Source organism: Lissotriton vulgaris, chromosome 5 (genome assembly GCF_964263255.1).
Source record: "Lissotriton vulgaris chromosome 5, aLisVul1.2, whole genome shotgun sequence".
Lineage (NCBI taxonomy): Eukaryota > Metazoa > Chordata > Amphibia > Caudata > Salamandridae > Lissotriton > Lissotriton vulgaris.
In genome coordinates, this window is record NC_141693.1 from 1891609815 (window position 1) to 1891627542 (window position 17728).

General features: G+C 47.5%; 1 protein-coding gene across 1 annotated transcript in view; it reads left to right on the top strand.

The window, feature by feature from the left end:
- LOC147717639 (E3 ubiquitin-protein ligase TRIM39-like) overlaps nt 1–17728 on the top strand; it is a 548063-nt gene that overhangs the window by 32854 nt on the left and 497481 nt on the right. The window contains exon 3 of the mRNA XM_086924433.1: nt 10054–10149. Coding sequence (XP_086780559.1) covers nt 10054–10149 — 96 coding nt within the window. The remainder of the gene's footprint in view (nt 1–10053; nt 10150–17728) is intronic.

The window sequence follows — 17728 nt, forward strand, 5'->3', positions numbered from 1 at the left end:
GTCATGCCTGGGCAGTCTTCCCCCTGTTTGGCTGGGTTCAGAAGCTCTGCCCGGGGCCCCTGAGGGTCCTGGGGAGGGCGGTCTCCCGACCTCTGGCTCCGTCCTCGGGCCTGCCGCGTGGAAGGGTGCCCAGGACAGGGTCCGGGGGCCTGGGGAGGCTTCCCCTGCGCCTCTGGGCCCGGGTGCTCTGATAAGGTCCAGGGGCCCACAGGGCCCCGGGTCTGATGCTCCAGTCCTGGACCCCGTTCCCCCAGTCTGCTGCTCCGCCAAGGGCCCATGACTGGGTCCGTTGGTCCTGTGCAGACCTCTCTCCTGCTTGTCCAGGTGTTCACGGCCCCCTGGTCGGAGGGCTCATCGGCTCCCCCTCGCAGCCCATGGCTGAGGCCCAGCTCGGGCCCTGGGCCTCCGGCACCCCCGTGCGTCAGCATCTGCTCACCCTTTCGTTAGGGCACAGAGCGATCAGATGGCCGCCCTCGAGCCCAGCCATCTGGTCGCGCCTTTCCCCTCGGCCATCTGGTCGCTCCTATCCTCTCTGCCATCTGGTCGCACCTATCCCCTCGGCCATCTGGTTCCGCGCAGTACTTTTAATGGGGTAACCAGATAGCCGGGCTTCCTTGGAAGTCCCGATGAGGGCTCATTTGCTCGGGTATTCACAAAAGTGATGGCAGTGGTCACAGTTCATCTGCGCAGATTGGGGGTCCCAGTCTTCCCCTGTCTCGACAACTTGCTGTTGAAGGCGGGCTCGCCCCCAGCTGTTGTCTCCCACCTCCAGACTATGGCATGCGCTAGGGTTGACTATCAACGTGCCAAAGTCACATCTTACTCCCTCTCAGTCGCTCCCTTTCATCTGAGCTGTTCTTGACACAGTGAAGTTTCGGGTCTATCCTCCTGAGCAGAGAGTCCTGGATTTTCGGGCTATGATACTGATGTTTCTGCCTCTATCCCGGATTTCAGTGAGAATGACCCTGAAGCTGCTAGGCCTCAAGGCCTCCTGCGGGCTCTGAGTGGGACTTGAAGTTCCAGTGGGCGCAGCATCAGAGGAATCTTTCCGACTACATCCAGATCTCGGAGGGAACTGCGCAACAACTGCAGTGGTGGTGAACGAACCAGGATTGGGTCAGAGGCAGATCCCTCTCCCTTCCACAACTAGAAGTCATGGTGGTGACCGATGTATCACTCCTAGGATGGGGCAGCTACTTGGGAGAGGCGGAGATCAAAGGAGTCTGGTCTCCAGGGGAGTCTGGGCTCCATATCAACCTGTTGGAGCTCAGGGTGATTCGCTTGGCACTGAAGGCATTCCTTTCCTCCCTCAAGGGGAAGGCAGTGCAGGTGTTCACAGACAACACTACCGCCAGGTGGTACTGCAACAAACGGGACTCGGTGTGGTCGTGGACCCTTTGTCAAGAGGCTCTCCGCCTTTGGACATGGCTGAAACATCAGGGCTTGACCCTGGTGGTTCAACACCTGGCAGGTTCGCTGAACGTCAGAGTGGACGAACTCAGCCGTCGGTGCCTGGTAGATCACAAATGTCGTTTTCTCTCAGAGGGGGTGCAAGGTAGGGAGTTCCAGATTCTCAGGGCAATGCCAGACAATGCCAGTCAATGTACACTTGTAGGTTTTCATTTTTTTTCATTTCTTCGGCTTAAGGAGCAGTGTGCAGGTGCTCGTTGAGGGCCGGGAGCCACCCAATAGATCGAGCTTATTTGTCGGGTAGAGAGGGGTATTGAAGTGTAGTGCTCTATGGGTCATACATGCATTTTGTTACTGGATCCTTGTCTCAAATGGAAGCCAGTTGAGCGATTTCAGGTCCGGCGATATGTGGTTGGATTTCATGGAACCAGTGATGAGTCTAGTCGCAGCATTCAGGGACGCTCTGAGGGGGGCTAGAATGAGTTTCGAAAGTCTGCATAGAGTAGCACTGCCATATTCAAGTCTTGAGATGACTAGTGCTTGCACCGCCGATTTGAAGTCATCTTGTGGAAGGAAGGGTTTAAGTTTTCTTAGGATATTCAGTTGGAAGTTCCCTCCTTTGGTAGATGCTCTTATATGATCTTGCATGTTTAGGTTCTTATCTAGCACAACTCCCAGTAATTTTGTGGAATCAATGATGTGTGAGACGTATATTAGTTATAGATTCCTTACCACCCCACACATCCTCCTCGCTCTGCGAACTGACTTCTAGATATAGGGACTCCTTTTCAGGGCCCTAGTGCAGCGCACCAGTGGTCGATGTCTTTTACGGCTCTGCGCTTCTGGCGTGGAAAGTCGTGTCAGAACTGACATCAACGTGATGGGGCGGCGTCTAAGTAGAATCTATGATACCATCACGACGACGGATGTGGAGTCTACCGACGCCACCTACCGAACCGCAGGGGTAAAGCTAGAGAAAAATTCTCCAGATCCAATCTGACGCCTGGGGTAATTCTAAGGTAAGGATTCTATAACTAATATATGTCTCTTCATTACTGAAGTTAAGTAACTTGTTCTACTAGGGGAGTCTGGAAAAGAAAACAGAATGGCATGTGCCTGGGCAGCCTCGCCACCATTTTTAGCTGCCACACACCAGTGGTGCCAAAATGGAATCCACCATGCACTAGCGCAGACCTGGAAAGAGGTCTATAACATGCCTTCTTTAAATGTCCCACGCACATGGATGTAAAAGACTCTGGTTTAGAAAGACTGTCCTATTTAATAAACAGATGGGGCCACAATGCACTTTGAAGGGAACAGAGAAAAAGGCCTGATCATTTATTACTTATCACGCTGCCAATCCCAAAATGAGAGTGGAGACACAGAAGCAACTCTCCGAGGCCTTCAGGGCACTACTCTAGAGACTCACATCATATATAGGGCACACACGATCCCTGGCTTGCCTCTTAGTTCACTGTCATCTGGGCAGGAGCAGTAATAATTCCCAGTTCATGTTTAAAAACTCGCTTTTCATAAATATATTACCAAAGCATGATGTGGTAGTGCACTGTCATTTACAGATAGCATATGTTCCATTGAAATGGCCACAAAACCTTCCCACTAACATGTAGTTTTATTGATAATAGCGCATAAACAATGTTTGGAATTTGGGTTTCAGCAAATATATTTAAAATATGCACATCACCAAGTAAAGTATTCTAGCCACAGAATTACGAAAATGGATTTTCATAACTAGTGAAATATATTTGAAATATTTGAACAGTTCACTTAGCTATTTCTGTGTTGTGTTAGAAAAAAGCCTGACATCTTAGAGCCTTTCATTTAACATGCTTTGTGCAGTTCAACTATCACAAAGTTACCTTTACAAAATCCTATAACTTAAGTCACAGAAAGAAAAATAAATGTTGAAAGACAAAATTACTTTTGACCTCTGGACCGAAGCACTCAAAATTACATTCCATTACTATAGGCACAAGCACTTTATCCCGCACTGGCACTTTTTCCTATTTGGGGATTAATTTTAGCTCCTCGTGGTCCCAGAATATTGCACAGTGTGGAGTAAAGTTCTCAAGAGCAATTGGGTCATTGCTTAGCTTGCCATCACCCAGAAGCTCTGTTGCCTATGGAGATCAGTGGAAGTCAACACGTAAATGTTAAAAGTGGATACACCTCATAAATTCGAACTGTATTCTTAGTGTACATGTGATTCTCTATATGTATGTAAATGTAGAATGACGTACACTAAGAATGTTGTTCAAATTTATACATAGAAGTTGTCTTTAGTGTGTTAGGTTGCCAAATGACGTTCGAACTATGATAGAAATTTTCATACTACTCTTTGTTAGTGGCATGCATTAGTGCTGTTTTAATAATATGTGTGGTTATTATTCAGGTAGTAAGCAACAGGATCAGACTGTTGAAATGAAACTTTTAAGCGTAAAGTGTCTTTTCTTAGTACAGTACGTGTTTGATATTGGAACCAATCTTTTTATTGGTAAGGATTCGGAGTGAAAGAACACAGCCTCCTGCCTACATCCATGGGCCGGCAGAGTGTACCCCAAACAGCAATTCACAGCTTTTATGCCAACAACCCTGAGCCGGCAGTGTTATAGCAGGCATGACTCTTTGCATTAGACAGTGTCTTCCTACTTTTCAATGTAGAGAAAGAAAGAGGAAAGCAAAAAGGAGAACATATGCAAAACATAAACCCCCCCATCCCACCCCAACCCTTTTCTGCACCAGTCTACCTAGCCCGATCAGCTCCCTAACCTACGATCGTACAAGTTGGTAGCAGGTCCCCTTCAAGTTGTATTCGTAGGTGCAGCTATGGTGGTGTTTTGTGGCAAAAGTTTAAGGATTTGTAGGTATTTAGGGCATGTGCTTTCTCTTAGTTCTTTGGACAGCAGCTGCAGAAAGGGGGCCCACAGTTCAGCATAGACCTCCCCTTCTTATCTACTACTAGGGACAGAGGCTCCATAGCCTGAATGTGCCGCAGGTGGTGCAACCATGACGTAACCGCTGGTATGGCAGTTGTTCCCCACTGGGCTAAGATGACCTGTCTTGCTGCTAATAAAGTTAGCACCATTTGCCTGCCTCTCATGGAGTGTAGAAGGAAGACCTGAGGATGTGACAGTCCAAGGATGGTGTATTCCGGCGAACGGGGTAGAGCGGTGTCAAATGCTTTGTCAATGTTATTAAGGACCTCAGTCCAGTAGCGCTGCAGCTTGGGACAGTGCCATAGCAAGTGCGATAGGGTGCCAGACATCCTACAACCCCTCTAGCATAGCTCAGATTTGCTTTTATCCCAACTGTGTATTCGCATTGGGGTATAGTTCCAGTATGAAAAGACCTTAAATGTGGCTTCCGCCCCAGCAGTATTGTGTGCTGTATGGTGTGCTCTATAAAGTATACGATCCCATTCTTTGGCGGATAGTGGCCTCCCCAGCTCTGTTTCCCAGTGGACTTGCGCCTTTGTGCGTTGCTGTGTGGGTCGTGCAATGAGCATAGAATACAATTCGAAGATCAGGCGACAGTCATCTTCTTTCAGACCAGCCATTTCTCAAATGTTGTAAGAGGTCGGGACATTCTGTTCTAATTGGGGGACATTGTGACCCAGTGATATATTTGACAGTTTGCATATTCATCAGTCACTAAGAGATCATATTCTTGCCTAAGCTGAGCAAACTGATTTAGGCCTTCTATGTCTAAGAGAGATCCAACTCTCTTGCAACCCTCTTCTCTCCATCTTTGGAACACTACTGAGGTCTGCCCTGGTGGAAATTCCGGGTTATCTACAATTGGAGTCATTGGCGAGGGAAAAGTTGTCCTGCCCTTTTTGATGGCCACCGTGTCCCAAGCCTTCAGTGTCGGGAAAGTAACTGGCAAGGAGTAAAGCCCCCAGGCCCTATGCTTGCGTGGTAACCAGAGCTCCCTCCAGATGTTGATTCCAGCCACCATCTGGTCCATGAAGTTCCAATGCTTACCAGACAAGGGTCTGTTCCATTCCACGATGTAGTGACGGCACAATGCCTGGTAATACCCTTTAACCAATGGAAGGCCCACTCCCCCATCTTTTTTCGGACGGACCATTTGGGGGCTGCAGCTTCTTTCCTCCCCATACAAATTTGTTGGTAAGGGTCTGCAATTAGGCTAATGCCTTTGGTGGAGTGGCCTTGGGGATCATTTGAAACATGTAAAGGATGCGAGGGAGTAACGTCATTTTGACAGCCGTGATTCTCCCTAACCAAGCCAATCGCACTCGTGCCCAAGTGTCCAGCGATTTGGCCGTTTGTTCCAGTAAATTCGCATAGTTTAGGGCTACTTTTCCGGACAATGGTTGGCGCAAGGCGAAAGCTAAGGTACGATATGTCTTGTTGTGTCCATTGCAACGAAAATTGTTGCTATAGGCCATCCACCATAGCTTGAGGGATTGATAGGTTCAGAATATTTGATTTACCCAGGTTGACTTTAAACCCAGAAGCCTCCCCAAATGTGTGCCTACTACATCACCCTAACCGGTGTAGTCCGATTGCATAGATCATATGGTGGCTGAGTGCTCAGCCTCTCATTCTCTGGCCATCATTGCTGGATAATAAAGAATGCTTTTCTCATGAAGATGGAAGGTGATCACCCTGAATTCTCACCGTTTGGCCAATGTGGACGCCGCCAAATCTGGAAAATAGCTGGGGTCTGACCCCGAAACTGGATAGGATGGGCTCCCCGGGCTTTGCGAATTATCTTTTCTTTAAGTTGAAATTCATGAACACACACAAGGATGTCCGGAGGCGGCGCTTTGTCACCCTATGAGCTCGGTCCAATACCTGCTGGAACAGAGCCCTTACATAGGAGCTGAGATCATTTCCTTTCTCTCGCCAAGGCACAACTCGGATCCAAATGTTATTCTGCCGAGAGCGATTCTCAAGATCCTCGGTGAGAGCCTGCAGATCCAAGTGTTGCTCCTTGAGACGGAGCAGGTCTTGTATCTGGTGGAATTCCTCCTCTCGGTTGAGCTCATGTTCTTCCAGGGTGGCCCATCCGTTCTCCCACTTCATCAATGTTGTGCCTAACCGCCCTGAGATCGGGAGAGAGTTGGCCCTTCAGGTCTTGAATATCTTCTTTAATGGCAGGGAACAGTTCCATCATGAAGGTCTTAGTGGCCAGCTCCTCACCCCCCTCCAGTGCCCCGTCCTGTCTCTCAGCTGCAGGTGTGGTGTGCCCAGGTGGCTTCAGGAGCATCTCTTTCAGGGTCCATCTTTTCTCCTATCCGAACTATGTAGTGGTGGGTGCCAAGAACCGTCGCAGTGCCACCTTGCTCGCCTCCCAGTCGTACCCCGAGGAGTGCTTCACCAAGGGTTCGTTGCTTTTATTTGGTCCCGGCAGAACCCGCACCTGCGCCTCCCAGGGGACGGAGTCGCACCCATGCCCCGTCTTGTGTGTGTCCGTGCTGGCCCACAGTGTCTTTCAGTGCCGGGCTCATACCATCCACGCTTGTAGCTCTTGCAGCAGGCTGCTGCCAGGGCTGCCTTCGTTTGAGCCCTCTGTGGATCCTGCAGGGTAACTGATTTAAGGCCTATATCTGAGCCCGGGCTAAGGTTTGCTGATCAGTTGTGGAGTGATTCTCATCCGCTGGCCAAACTTTGCGATCTATACCCCCCTTATTGTCTCAGGTCTCCACCAGGGGTATCCTAACTTTGGGTAGCTGTTGCATCAGGGCTAGGGGCCACTCGATAATCATCCCTCTGCTGCGCTGCTATTTCGGGCCCTTGCTGCCCTGCACGCTATCAGGCCAAGGGTATGCCACTCGGTGCGCTTGTGTCATGTCGCCAGGCCTTGCCTTAGTAGTTACAGAGGCTGCCGAAGGCATTGAGTTTGAGTCCCAGGCTGGTGTCTGGGCTCTTCTCCACCTCTCCAGCCCTGGCAGATGCAGACCAGAGCCTCTTCGCCGGTGTGCCGCAGCACGCCGCTCCCTTTCAGCCTGCGCCGGGACCCACCTCGTCTTCCGGGGCGCCGCTGGGCCCGACGTAAAGCCCTCCGGCCACTAGGTAGGGATGGGTGTCTGCCTCTATTCCACGTATTTGCGGGTGCCAATATCGGATTCCTTATGGGGACTGCTACACTGAGGACCTCCGGCAGTGTTGCCGAATCCCACAGCGACCTGGGGCCGGGCTCCTGACGTCACAGGTGTTCTCTGTGATTGCACCGCCCCACAAAATGGCGGCCCCTGCACCACTTCTCACTATGGCATCCGCTGTGTGGCCGGTTTGTTTCCTCTGCAGGTCTCCGCTTTTGCCAGTACAACACCTCAGGTCCCAGAGGCATCTCAGAGCCCTCTTAGTAGGCGCGCTCCGTCCGCCGCTCCGTACGCTATCTGGCCGCCCTGCTCCTCTTGCTGCGAGTCCGATCCGGCCTCCATGCTTATTGCAGACTGATATCGAGTAAGCCGTCGGAAGTTCGGCAATCGGGCCCTTAGCTGCTCACAGATACCCCCCGGTTCCCTCACGTTGCAATAAAGAACCGGGAACGGGCTTCAATTCAATGCTAAGGAGTGGCGGTGCCGGAGGGACATGATCATGCATCCTATCAATCCGCCATCTTGGCCACACCCCCGTGTGTGATATTCTAAAGAACAAAATTCGGTTTGAATCACCATTGCATTCCTGACACCGTTAAATGGGACTGTAGTAACCCATAAAGCACAGACACCACATCAACTAATATGTTGATTGGAGTTGTGTGTGAATACAACATGGACTTTCACACTGAAGCGTTGGTGCCCTGAATCAAGTTCAGGTATCGCTGGGTGGGAAAGTCAAACCTTGTAGGATCAGGTAAAATCCTAAGTTTACACTAAAGGAAGGGAGTAAGCGTGGCATAAACCTGCAGCACTGAGGCCATGAGGTATGTGTGAGAAAGAGAAAACATAAGTGATTACCTGTGAGGGGTGTAGCAGCAGGAGCATGCTGTGTCCTATACCTGCGAGGGTGTGTGGCTGCAAGATAGAAATATGTGCTTGTGCTAGTTTGGGCAGAGATGTGGGTCCCAAGATGTGGCCATAAACAGTGGTCACTGGAGCTCGGCAGGCAGTGACCGGTGTACAGGCCGAGTGGTGCCACCAGCGGGAGTGCAGGATACCTTCCAGTTTGGGTGGAGGTGCTTGTGGGGGAACATAGAAGCAGAATCTCCACTTGTAAGATGGTTGTTAGGACATGACACTGATGCAGTGGCCTTCTTAGGAAATACAGCGCCAGAGACGGATTTCTCTTTGCATATTCAACATTTAGAAATCTTTAGGCGGAAATGTAAACATTTGGACACTAATAAAACCTGGCAAACAACCCAGCAAGCCAATGCCTGAAAATAGTATGTCAGAAGAAGCCAGTGACAGCAGGTGGCTGACCCAAAGCCCTTCCCTGTATGTTTTGTGGTATGATATGCTGATATGTGATCGGGAGAAAGCAGCTATAGCAGTTTGTAGCCAGACCTAAAAACAAATGACTGAGGTAAAAAGGCTATGTCCCCTTCCCTAGGACAAGGTCTGAGTCTGAAATTACCTGTGGCAGGAGTCCCCATCTTTTTCAAGAATAGTTCTGCTCTCACTCCCCTCCCTGGTCTGTCAAGCACAAGGGAGACAAGTGTTCTTGCACCCTCTGTTTTGGCACTATCCTTCGCAGCCTTGCTCACAGGATAAGGCATGAGCCTGCCCATGATCAGCTTTGCCTCTTGCCTTTTCTCCCCAGCTGTGGAACTCATCCTGAAGCCTAAGGTACCACACCTCTCTAGATCCCTTTTCTTACTTAAAGGCTGACATGGATAATCCTGCAGCTAAGGCCCCACTACACTCTTTCTAAATAACCTGTACTAATCAAGGTCTGGGGCACAATTTTCCTATTCCCCTCACCCTTTTCAAAAGTCCACCCATCAACTATGAGTGAGCAGCAATACCTGGTTGCCACTTCAACTTCACTGGTGTGCTGGTGGAAAAGACCAGGCTAATACCCGCGGTCCCTTCTGTGCAGCATCACAGGGATGCCAAGAGAAGATGCCCATCACCAGGAGTTGTGGCGAGGGTACAAGCCTATCATCAGAAACTAGCCAGAGGTCATGCCCATCATAATTCAAATGATTGCTAACTAGCTGTCACCATAACATCACCACATGCATATGGTCATAAATGATGTGCCACCTTTACACATTGTATGTGCAGAGAATTCCTATCCTGTTAATAAAAGAAACATACAGGGTTGCCAGAGTCAGACTGAGACAGAAAATGAAAGTGGCACCCATTATTGAGTTAGATAGCTAAAAAAGTGGTACATTTTTGCAAGTTGGAACACTTTTAAACTTGTAAAGGTATGCGGTGTAAGTGTTTTGCAAGGTCCGGAAGACAGCATGGATTTGAGCTTGCTTCTAACAAAGTTTGTTTTAATATTAGGAAAATCAACAGTAAAAACAAACCATAAAACCACCCCACAATCATCCAAAAAACTGAACACACACTGGTCTGTCAGACTAGCCCATCAAGCACTTCCTGATTACCCAATAGGCCAGTCCGACCCTGAGAGTTGCACACTATCTCTATCAATATCTTTATGGTTTTGAAAATATAGCCTTTCTTCATTTTAGGAAAAGTTTCAAAGTTATCTAGACACTTTGAAGAAAAAGCTTGAGAATATATTTGAACTGCATCTGAAAGAAGAGATGAAAATGAAACAGCTAGAGGTAAGAAAGGAGTTATTGATATTTCAGTAGCATTGTGCGAGAACTGAAGACATTGTCCCGCTTCATCATTTTCCAACATGACCAGAGAATTTGTGTCAGGCATCCACAATACATGGGTCTGGGATATCCTGACTATGCTTTGAAACTATGACCGTCAACTTTCTTAAAATTAAATGTATAATGTCACTCCAAGTACATACAGTTTTGACAGAGGTATTATTTGAATGTTGTGTAAGTTGCTCAACTCTCAGGACCTTCTGTTTTTTAACTTTATCCTTAATTTATGTTTAGCTATCTTTTGGGGGGGGGGAGAAGAGATGGCCTTAGTCCAGGGATGATGATAGCAAGGATATTATCAAAGTACATTCCAACATGTTCAGGTATGTTTCAGTCAGTGCTTCATTTGTAAGTAAATAAGTGCCAGTGCTCTCATCAGGAAACCCCTGCAGCTTGCTCCACACATTGACCTTGCTATGCTGCCAGTTATAGTAGTAACACAATGTAGTAAGGTAGTCCACGCTGGTAGATGTAGTTTAAGTAGGTTTATTCAAGTTATTCAAAGCAGTAGTTAAGCTGTGTAGAGTAGCCCCACCAGGAGCAGCCTGCTAGTTTCTCAGCCCATTCACCAACTGTCACCACTCATACCAGTCACTCAAGCATTCCACTCATGGCCCACACACCAACATTCCACACAGAACACTTATACTATCTGAGCAGCTAGGAAAAAGATATCATGGTACATAATAAGATAACATGAAGATACTACATTATTTCTTTCCTATAAATAAAAAAGAATAATGAAACTAAACTATAAACAACAATGTAAACAAAGGTAAATGGTCCATAACCCAGGGATGAAAAGTAGAAACCACATCACGAGAGGAAACAGAACCACACCAGGAGGAAAGATACATAAGAATTACCGATCCTCCTCCTTTAATAAATAAACAAAAATTAAAGAATAACATGTATACTCCTATGTGCGGAGAAAAAACATGTAAAAATGTGGAAAGAAAGGTCTAAAACCCAAATTCGTGCCCCAAATAAGGGACCCTAGGGGCCAAAACCCCATTGAAAGGTAGTGAAAAGCATCCACTACAACAAACGCTAACATGCAGCACATGGTGTCTACACACACAAGGAGCAAACCTTGCAACAAATGGCCAAAGATGTACATGGGACTGACACCCAAGACAACACACTCTTTGTAGGACGAACGTCCGGCACATGGTGGCTTACGCACACAAGGAAAAAAAAAACCTTGTAACAAATGGAACTAAAATATATTCTCTGTGTAAAAAAAACCCTGTAAGAACCCTCTTGTAAGAGTACAGTGGCGCAATGTATGGACATGGGACTAATACCCATTCCAAGGGGAAACTGGGGAAGGCTTGGGTCCTGTCACTGACCGGCCTGGACCACTATTACATAGGAAAACAAAGCAATGGCCGGGCAGTTTTGAATTTGCGTCAAAGTACACAATCCTAGTGTAATGAATCACTGGGTTGGACAACCATTTGTGTTGATTGACTTTTTGTTTTTATAAAATATTTCAAGCAAAAAATTCTTTGGCATCAAAAGATACAGCACAACATTCAATACAAAATACAAATACAAATTCAGTGAACTGAGAGAAAATTATCAAAACACAGTGTGTAAACAAAGAAATTGTCATACATAAATAACATGGACCACTGTGGCAAGGCCTCAAATTATTCAATTACAGAGGCTCCAATCCTGAATATGAAATCGACAAGGGGATTAATGTGTTTGGAAAAAGCCTCCTTGTTACAACCATCACAAGATACACAGTCAATACCACATCAGGTGCTTAAGCTAGGAATAACATAAGGACAGTTCAACAATTCCAGAATGTGTTTAGTTGAATCCTAGCGTGCCCTAGCAAATTGGTATCTTGGAGGTGAGAACGTCGACGCGTTTCGAACCCAATACCATTCGACGGGTTCTCCTCAGGACATGGACTGGGGGGTTGTTGTCACTGTGAAATAATTTAAGACACGGTGTAAGTGAGGGGGCTCATTTCAATCAGCTCATCGCATGGACTCACCCACTTAAAAATTAAAAGTACCTTAGTCGTGAGATGGAAGGGTCACTCCCTGCGGGAAGAATGAAGTGCGAGATTTGTGTTAGATACAATCTACCTATGTCTCAGAGGTGCTGCACACAAGTTGTTAATTAAAACCAAGGCGTACCTTGACAGAGGGCGAAGTTACCGCTGAACAAGGAGACGGTGCCGGCCGTGGTCGGTTGTTCGGTGTGTAGATCTAGAATCTAGAGAGAGGGTTGGGACTGCTTAGTATCACTCTTATTGCCAGAGAGGTGCACTGGTGTTACACAGAATGGGGTGGAGAAGTCCTACCTTTTTTGACGAGGCAGATTTATCCAAACTGAGCGCGTAGGGAGGCGGCGGCCGCCGCACGGGCTAGCGTGCTGTTGGAAAGAGGGGCAAACATTTAGACGGTCATAAAGACGGGCATGGTTTGAGGCATGTCCACAAGGGGACGCATATCCCAAACGGGTAACTTACTTCTCGGCAGAGGTTACGAGCCGTAGCGGTCCGGCACACAGTGACTTCTGAGAGACAGCTTGTTGGTCGGGGGGGCGTGTCTCCCTGTATTTAAACAACGTGTGCTCCTGATGTATTATGGGAATTGTAGTTTTGTGTTTTTGAGCTCCAACTTGATGTTGGAAGAGTGGAACGTGCAGCACGAGACATAGTTTACGATATACAAAAAATGTATGGTTATGTAGACTGATACCTCTCCTATCACTCTTATTCACACAGAGTTGGTACAGAACGGTCACGAGAGTGGCAGCGGCATAGGCAGACTCGCAATCCAGACAGACAGTTCATTTACAGGTTGCTGAATTCGTTCAGATCATTCAATCCCGACGCAGCGGTATTGAATTTCAGGATGAGGTACGCCTCTTTCTGGGCCAATCTTGCATCAGGGTCCCCTCCAGCGCCCGGGGCAATTTTTATGCTCGCCAGGATGGTCCACTTCAGGTCATTTGCTGCATGGTCTTTTTTCAGAAAGTGCGATACCAGCGGCGCAGTAAGTACTTTGTTGTTAATTCGGGATTTATGTTGAATTATGCGCTGGCGCACTTCTTGTGTTGTCTTCCCTATGTATACTTTGCCGCAGGGACAGGTTATGGCATACACTGCGTATTTTGTTTTACAATTCGTGAAGTCCTCATGGCGCCAGTGTTTTGTTCCATCAGTGAAATGAGTGCCTTCCATTGTCAAACCGCAAACTGAACATGTTCCACACTTGTGGTGTCCTTTGACTGGGCCCATATTGAAGAGGGTACTTTGTTTCTCTTTTCTGATCACGCCCCTGGTGGATGAGATTTGTTGTCCTATGCTTCGATTTTTTTTCAATGCGAACAACGGCTTGCCAATCTCAGGGATGATTTCCTCCACAAGAACTGAAGATTTTTACATTCATGGTGAAGCCCTCACGAACAAACTGAGAGAGAGAGGGTATCCCGACAAGCTCTTAAAACACTCTATGAAGAGGGCTAGATGGACACCCCGGGAACATCTGCTACAGAAAAGGGCCAAACCACAAACGGATCGGATGGTGTGCGTGTCTACATTTGGGCCCCACACGAATCCGGTACAAAAAATCATCCGGAATAATTGGCATCTTGTGGAGGAAATCATCCCTGAGATTGGCAAGCCGTTGTTCGCATTGAAAAAAAATCGAAGCATAGGACAACAAATCTCATCCACCAGGGGCGTGATCAGAAAAGAGAAACAAAGTACCCTCTTCAATATGGGCCCAGTCAAAGGACACCACAAGTGTGGAACATGTTCAGTTTGCGGTTTGACAATGGAAGGCACTCATTTCACTGATGGAACCAAACACTGGCGCCATGAGGACTTCACGAATTGTAAAACAAAATACGCAGTGTATGCCATAACCTGTCCCTGCGGCAAAGTATACATAGGGAAGACAACACAAGAAGTGCGCCAGCGCATAATTTAACATAAATCCCGAATTAACAACAAAGTACTTACTGCGCCGCTGGTATCGCACTTTCTGAAAAAGACCATGCAGCAAATGACCTGAAGTGGACCATCCTGGCGAGCATAAAAATTGCCCCGGGCGCTGGAGGGGACCCTGATGCAAGATTGGCCCAGAAAGAGGCGTACCTCATCCTGAAATTCAATACCGCTGCGTCGGGATTGAATGATCTGAACGAATTCAGCAACCTGTAAATGAACTGTCTGTCTGGATTGCGAGTCTGCCTATGCCGCTGCCACTCTCGTGACCGTTCTGTACCAACTCTGTGTGAATAAGAGTGATAGGAGAGGTATCAGTCTACATAACCATACATTTTTTGTATATCGTAAACTATGTCTCGTGCTGCACGTTCCACTCTTCCAACATCAAGTTGGAGCTCAAAAACACAAAACTACAATTCCCATAATACATCAGGAGCACACGTTGTTTAAATACAGGGAGACACGCCGCCCCGACCAACAAGCTGTCTCTCAGAAGTCACTGTGTGCCGGACCGCTACGGCTCGTAACCTCTGCCGAGAAGTAAGTTACCCGTTTGGGATATGCGTCCCCTTGTGGACATGCCTCAAACCATGCCCGTCTTTATGACCGTCTAAATGTTTGCCCCTCTTTCCAACAGCACGCTAGCCCGTGCGGCGGCCGCCGCCTCCCTACGCTCTCAGTTTAGATAAATCTGCCTCGTCAAAAAAGGTAGGACTTCTCCACCCCATTCTGTGTAACACCAGTGCACCTCTCTGGCAATAAGAGTGATACTAAGCAGTCCCAACCCTCTCTCTAGATTCTAGATCTACACACCGAACAACCGACCACGGCCGGCACCGTCTCCTTGTTCAGCGGTAACTTCGCCCTCTGTCAAGGTACGCCTTGGTTTTAATTAACAACTTGTGTGCAGCACCTCTGAGACATAGGTAGATTGTATCTAATACAAATCTCGCACTTCATTCTTCCCGCAGGGAGTGACCCTTCCATCTCACGACTAAGGTACTTTTAATTTTTAAGTGGGTGAGTACATGCGATGAGCTGATTGAAATGAGCCCCCTCACTTACACCGTGTCTTAAATTATTTCACAGTGACAACAACCCCCCAGTCCATGTCCTGAGGAGAACCCGTCGAATGGTATTGGGTTCGAAACGCGTCGACGTTCTCACCTCCAAGATACCAATTTGCTAGGGCACGCTAGGATTCAACTAAACACATTCTGGAATTGTTGAACTGTCCTTATGTTATTCCTAGCTTAAGCACCTGATGTGGTATTGACTGTGTATCTTGTGATGGTTGTAACAAGGAGGCTTTTTCCAAACACATTAATCCCCTTGTCGATTTCATATTCAGGATTGGAGCCTCTGTAATTGATTAATTTGAGGCCTTGCCACAGTTGTCCATGTTATTTATGTATGACAATTTCTTTGTTTACACACTGTGTTTTGATAATTTTCTCTCAGTTCACTGAATTTGTATTTGTATTTTGTATTGAATGTTGTGCTGTATCTTTTGATGCCAAAGAATTTTTTGCTTGAAATATTTTATAAAAACAAAAAGTCAATCAACACAAATGGTTGTCCAACCCAGTGATTCATTACACTAGGATTGTGTACTTTGACGCAAATTCAAAACTGCCCGGCCATTGCTTTAATACCCATTCCAAGCATGAAAGGGAAACCAACCCTAAAGCCAACCCAACCCTAAAGCCAACCCTCATGTAAGGGTAAATGGCTCACCGTGATGAAATGGGACTAAAACACATTCGTGCATGAAGGGAACCAAACCCCTTAAGCCAACCCTAATGTAAGGGTACAGTGGGTACAATGTGGAAAAGCCCTTAAAACCACTTCCATCCCTTAAGAAAGGGATAAAAACAAGAAACACTGGCCGACAATACACCAAAACACAAACCTACCATCCTCCTGTAAGAGTGTGTAAGAAGGAACAAGGAAAGGACAAATGGGCACAAACCACCCATAAACACGGATGTGTAACCAGAGTCAATAAAGTACGTCATATAAACATCCACCCGACCTGAAAAACAAAAAGCAATAACACAATGCAGAACATTGTAAAATGAAAACACAATGGAAACCATTCGTCGGTGAGCGATCTCTCCCCTGAGACATGTTAATCTGGCTACACCCTCATCAAGGGTACACGAAATACAGAGTTAATTTCCTTGAATATGTGTCCCCAATCTTTTTTAAATGTTGCCGAAATGAAAGCCTCTAAAGAGGCAGAACGAAGCCAGTCTGAAAAAACTGCCAAAACCAGCAAATCATACTCTTTTGCCTGTTGAGTTGAGGTTGGGAATACTTTTTTTTTTATAACCAACTTTATTGGCATTTTATAAACAAAAATGTAGGAGAGTAGGGTCTGCAATCCTATGATCACCCAGATTTTTTTGCTTTTGTTTCACTGGTTTACGACTTTCTCTGGCTGTGGGCCTGCCAATCAGACCCACAGCCTGACTGTTCTCTCACTAAATTGACATGTGTACCTTAGGTGCATTACCCAATTGGAACTGGGCCCCCTTGTCAGACCCTGTAACTCGGGGCATCGGTGTACCCAGGGCCTACCAGGGGCTGAAGCATGTATTATGCCAGCCCTGGATGGCCATCTAAATCTGACACAACTGGCTGTACGACAGCTGGGGCAAGGTGGCGTACTCGCCCTTTGCTTTAGATATAGTATACCTATATCTAACCCTAAAATGGACACCCGAATTCCTATCAGTCACTCCTATGGCAGGCCTTGACAATCCTGAAGGCAGAGTGCGTGGAATCGTGTGAATTGGGCTCTGGCATGAGCCGAGCCCGGCTGCAGCTTGCGGAACCAAGACCCAATGGCTGTTCCATGATAAGACGTACCATACATCGCTAACTTCGGTATCGCTTTATCAAGACATGTCGAGTAAGGTGTCATACGAATCGGGATACTGACCCTCACCACTGCTGGCGACGGGGTTAGCATTCCACCCTTCTAGAGGGACACGACATGTACGTAACTGTGAACCCCGGTTAAAGTTAACTGAAGCCTCCGCTCCACAAAATGGATGCTGCCACCACAGACACGAGTCTGACCTCCTGCTGCTGGGAGTCCTTCCAGCGAGGAGAGCTTGGACAAAGGGTTTCCTGTCCGGGGCGGTGCTCGCACCATCCCAGACAGGGTTTTGTGTATCCTGGGTAGGCAGGGCTTTACAGGAAGGTGACTGCAGAGTGGCACCCCGGTGCTCACTACGCATCTGCCGGCTAGAACCAGTTCCAGGGGCACCCCAGCCCCTGACCTGGGGAAAGTCCGGCATGGGAGAGGGGTGTAACCACCCCCCTTCCTGGTCCCACCCATAGGGCAGGACCTAGTCGCGTACCCACCCCTTTCCTTAGGATAAAGGCAGGAGCGGGGACCCTTCCAAATCAGATCATCTTTGAATCAAGAATACTTTCTACGAAAGGAACTCTCGACTCTTCTCAAGATTTCTCCCTTGTGGCTCAGGAGTAGTCACCCTGCATCCGCAGTCACCATCTAAGAACTCTGCGGTT